The sequence below is a fragment of the Poecilia reticulata genome, linkage group LG13 (genome assembly GCF_000633615.1).
Source record: "Poecilia reticulata strain Guanapo linkage group LG13, Guppy_female_1.0+MT, whole genome shotgun sequence".
In the NCBI taxonomy this organism is placed as follows: Eukaryota; Metazoa; Chordata; class Actinopteri; order Cyprinodontiformes; family Poeciliidae; genus Poecilia; species Poecilia reticulata.
In genome coordinates, this window is record NC_024343.1 from 33398480 (window position 1) to 33403491 (window position 5012).

Below are 5012 nucleotides of genomic sequence, written 5' to 3' on the forward strand. Positions count from 1 at the left end.
CAGTCAGTCAGTCAGTCAGTCAGACAGTCAGACAGTCAGTCAGTCAGTCAGTCAGTCAGTCAGTCAGTCAGTCAGTCAGTCAGACAGTCAGGCATAGAAACAACAGGCTCCGGTGAAGTTTTTCATGCTTTACCAGAAACTATGGAATAAATAAACACAGACTGTATTTTTGGAGCGATAAGCCAGAAACCTGCAGGGCATCAAGTGGCTATTTGAGTTAAATCACTTTTGCTTTGATCACCTTGAAATCTTAAATGTTTTATTTTGGAGTTTCTGGACAAATAGTCACTACAACAATAACAACAACAATAAATGGTGCACCTCTCTGCCGGTTGGCCCTTGTCGTCCCGCTGCTCCTTTGATTTCCTGACTGTAGGGAATCACGACCGAGTCTCCCTGAAGCCAAGCGCAGTTTGAATCCTTCATTAATGAATGAATCACTGCAGATCGAGCCGAGTTTCTGCAGGCTGAGAGTGAGGCTCACCTTCAGGCCTCGTGGCCCCGAGGGCCCCTGAAACACACGCACTCTGTTAGCTGTGACGTCTGGTTTAATGTGTTTGACCTGAACCGAGTGAGAGGACGTACCCGTGGTCCCGGCGGTCCTGAAGGTCCAGGCAGCCCTCGGTAGCCGGCCTCCCCCTGGCAGACGACAGCAGGCCTCATTCTGTTAGGACGCTAACAAGCTATCGGCTAAGTGTTCACTTAGCATTTCAGCGTTTTGCTAACTTTGAAACATTTGCTGCACTTAGCTTCCACTGAATTATTTCTTGGATACATTTTAAAGTGCTGCTTTGTAAGCTTTCAGTTGAATAAACCTTAAAATAATTTCTCACTGATAGCTGAAGGGTTTACGACGCGTCAAGACGCGATCGGTTGACTCGGTGATCGGTCGAATCGGTGATCGGTCGAACTGGTGATCGGTCGACTCAGTGATCGGTCGACTCAGTGATCGGTCCAACCAGTGATTGATCGACTCGGTGATCGGTCGACTCAGTGATCGCTCGACTCGGTGATCGGTCGACTCGGTGATCGGTCGACTCGGTGATCGGTCGACTCGGTGATCGGTCGACTCGGTGATCGGTCGAACCGGTGATCGCTCGACTCGGTGATCGCTCGACTCAGTGATCGGTCGACTCAGTGATCGGTCGACTCGGTGATCGGTCGAATCAGTGATCGGTCGACTCTGTGATCGGTCGAACCAGTGATCGCTCGAACCGGTGATCACTCGACTCAGTGATCGGTCGACTCAGTGATCGGTCGACTCAGTGATCGGTCGAACCAGTGATCGGTCGACTCAGTGATCGGTCGAANCAGTGATCGGTCGACTCAGTGATCGGTCGAACCAGTGATCGGTCGACTCAGTGATCGGTCGAATCAGTGATCGCTCGAACCGGTGATCGGTCGTCTCGGTGATCGGTCGATTCGGTGATGGGACGCTACATATAGCATTCTGTAACCACAGTCTTCCACTGTGTTCAGCTTTAGCATTAGCTTATGGTAAACATCTAGTTGGCTTAGCTGAAGTAAAGCTTATGATTTAGGGTTAGCACAACAACTTTTTGGTTAGCAGTGCCCCCTGCTGGGCCAATGCAGGGGAGGAGCTGCAGCGGTAACTCATGTGGATCAGAAATCTTTGTCACAGAGTCTAAAAGCAGGATTGTTGGATCCTAAAAGTCCCAGATTGCTTAGCTTCAAATAAAAATATGGTCTGAAAACACAAACCTAACTAGATATGGCTGTGGCGTACCTCAGGGCTCGGCTGAAAACTCCGCCATTCCCTTTAAACTCTGAGTGGGTCAGAAAAAGGACCAAACCCGCCGCTCCCTCTCTACGCTGATGATGAACTCGTTTATCTTCCAGACACCCAACAACTGCTGAGTTTTATTTCTTCACACTTTCTTTGAGTAGTAAAATGTGAACTGCAGCCAAACTTCAACTTCTTTTTGAGTTAAAATACATTTTGATGATGCGAGTAGATTTATGATAGATCTAAATCTACTCTCATTGTTATTATAATGTAAACCTCATTATCATAACCTTTAATCTTCACATTGGGGAGCCGATTGTGAAGTTAGTCTGAATTTAACAGCAATAATTTGGGTTATTTAGCCTGTCAGAAGAGAAACAAATGAGTTAATTCTTCATATTTTCAACATGGATTCAGTTTATAAACATCACAGCTTCAAGCTAAACAGTTAGCATGCTAACTAAATGTGGGAAAAATCTGATTTGATTTGCCTTGGTTTCTTTTTTCTTCTTTGACATTTTTAATTTTAACGTTGCGAAGACTTTACAGGCACAGTGCATGTTCACATCTAGGGTTTTTATTTCTATGTGAATCTGTCTTAAATGACTTTTTGTAGGGATTTAATGTAAATAAGCTGCATTGGGTCAAGCTGGACAGAATCAGTTCTGAAGTAAATCCATCTGTACTTTTGTCCCGTTGCATCCTGGGAGTCCGGGTCGACCCATTGGCCCTTCATGCCCAGGAATCCCCTGAAAAATAAAAACTGAATCATTATCTCAGCAACAGAGCAGAAAATGTATTTGATCAAAAACAAGATAGTGACTTTATTTTAAATAATCGTTTTCAAATGTTTAGCAAATTCTTCAAATGTCTGTTAATTGTTTTAGAAGTTATGATTGCTTTGTTCCTTAAGACTTACTGGGAGACCTGGAGGTCCTGGAAAACCTGGTCTTCCAAGAGGCCCCTGGAAACAAAACAACAAAATATTAACTGGAGGATTAGAGCCACTGCAGATTCAGCTACATTTCCACAAAAAAAAAAACTCAAAAACTTTTAGATTAATCTCAGAAATTTTTAAGAAAAAACTTTCTGAGCTTAAAGTTGAAAACTTTTGACTTTTGGAAATTTCTGAGACTAATCACAAAGTTTTGGCAACAAGTTACTCCTTCTTTTACTATTGTTATTTTTATTTTTTGTTATCTACAACGGCTTCAATCCGCCATCGAGAAACATAAAGATTCCAGTTCGATTCCAGAGTTTCAGTTTGGTTCTGATGTCGACTCCAAGATGTTTGACCTCAGCTTCATCATCATCATCATCAGTCTTACCCGAGAGCCCTTAATTCCTCGACTGCCTGCATTTCCTGGGTTACCCTGAGCAAAAGAAAGAGCAGATTAGATCATCCATCCATCAGAAACAAAAGGAAAAAGTCTCTTTAAATTGTCCAAATTCAAGCTGCATAATAACAGTAATGATTATAAAAGGATTTTACCGTTTCTCCTGGTGACCCTAGGTGACCTTCGCTTCCAGGGAATCCCATTACTCCAGGAAGTCCTGGGTCTCCTGGGAATCCTGCTTCTCCCTGGCGACATAAAAACAGGTGAAGTTCTCCGTCTGTCCACTGAGGGGCAGCAGCGCTCCTGAACTCAGTGTTTGTCCCGAGTCAGAGGAGAATTTCTTCAGATGGACGTTTCAAGTTCAGCCAACAGGAACCAGGCCGTTCAGGCGCCGACACCTGGGTGGTCCCAGGTGTCGGCGCCCTGGACCAATCAGGCGGCAGCATCGACAAACCGCTGCACACCTCACACTTTTATTCTGTTGGTCTTTTTTACAGCAGAGATGAATAGAAAGGAAGTGTGATAAGATGAGAGCGAACTGCCAATACATGCAGAAAATGACTGAATGTGGTGATAAAAACACATTCATTCCCTTTTCCATGCATCACACGTTGACCCCGTTTGACCCCGTTGGACCTGGAGGTCGCGCCACGGCGGCACGGCAGCGCAGACACAACAGCAGCAGATTAAAATCGTTTTGCTCTCCGTGTTTGAGGCTCAGCTCATTTATCAGACCTGAGATTTGATCTGATGTCTGCAGCGAAAGCATCGTTTGCTTTCAGAGTCCGGTTCCAGGCAACTGTCTGTGCATCTGCTGCAGAGCCCACAGCATCACCGCCGCCACCTTACCAAGACACTGTTTGGAAAATGTTTGTTCAGCAACAGAACCGCTGATTCTGGTCCGATTAATCCGCTGAGAGCAGCAGAACATTTCCTCAGGAAAACAAACTCAATTCTCTAACATTCTGGGCAATAACATCTTTATTGTCCAGAGATGTGGAACTTTATTTGAAGCTGCTGTTTGTAACTTTTATAAAAATTGTTTTTTACATGTTCGTTGAAGCTGTCGCCATATTGTAAGTTTAATATTAGACAGATAATTCTCTGTTTTCTCCCAGCACTAACTGCAAAAATACACAGTTCAATCAGAAACAACCAATCAGAGCCAGGGGGAGGGTCTTAGTGCTGTCAATCATATTCGTGTAGAGACACACAGGACAAACAACCATGCACACACACTCACCAATTAACCTGACAGTCATGTTTTTGGACTGTGGGAGGAAGCTGGAGTACCCAGAGAGAACCCACCATGCACAGGGAGAACATGGAGACTCCATGCACAAAGACTGGGAATTGAACCCAGAACCTTTTTGCTGCAAGGCAACAGCTCTACCAACTGCACCACTGTGCAGCCCCATTTCCCTTTGTGTTGAATGAATAAATATATTAAGATCGTTGAATTGAAACCACATTATAGCCCCCATGTTAGAGGTGAAGGCTTCTAACCGACCTGGCAGAAACAAAAACGTTGACGAATAAAACAACTTTTTAAAGAAATCTGCTCACCTTTTGACCTTTAACCCCCTCGCAGTGACAGCGGGACTTCCCGGTGCAGTGACAGACCTGAGGAGGCAAAAACAGGCTAATTTTATGTTAGAACAGATAAAACTAAAGGTGATTTAAGCAGAACCAGCAGAGGTTTCAGCTTCACGTTCGTCTGATTTATGTTTCTTCATTTGCAGCTTAGCAGCTGAAAAACGTTCCGAGTAACAGAAACAGCTAAAATCAACACAAACCAACATAAAATATCCTGCAGAAACTGAAACAGATCAGTCTTCAGAAAGGAGACGGCCCAGTGTACAGCGGCGACCTGCGGAGGCCGAGAGCCGCCTGGGGCTAACGGCGACCTGCGGAGGCCGAGAGCCGCC

The 5012-nt window shown here is 44.8% G+C and overlaps 1 protein-coding gene across 3 annotated transcripts in view; it reads right to left on the reverse strand.

The window, feature by feature from the left end:
- Window positions 1–5012, reverse strand: part of LOC103475298 (collagen alpha-1(III) chain-like) — a 34861-nt gene that overhangs the window by 24010 nt on the left and 5839 nt on the right. For 2 of the 3 annotated variants that reach the window (XM_017308390.1, XM_008426818.2), the window contains exons 2-9: window positions 4651–4707; window positions 3240–3329; window positions 3076–3120; window positions 2667–2711; window positions 2434–2496; window positions 586–639; window positions 485–511; window positions 322–396 (exon numbers count right to left, since the gene is read on the reverse strand). In XM_017308390.1, coding sequence (XP_017163879.1) covers window positions 322–396; window positions 485–511; window positions 586–639; window positions 2434–2496; window positions 2667–2711; window positions 3076–3120; window positions 3240–3287 — 357 coding nt within the window. In that variant the 5' untranslated portion in view covers window positions 3288–3329; window positions 4651–4707. Of the gene's footprint in view, window positions 1–321; window positions 397–484; window positions 512–585; window positions 640–2433; window positions 2497–2666; window positions 2712–3075; window positions 3121–3239; window positions 3330–4650; window positions 4708–4880; window positions 4958–5012 lie in introns of those variants that run through there. The other variant, XM_017308389.1, reaches the window with a different exon arrangement.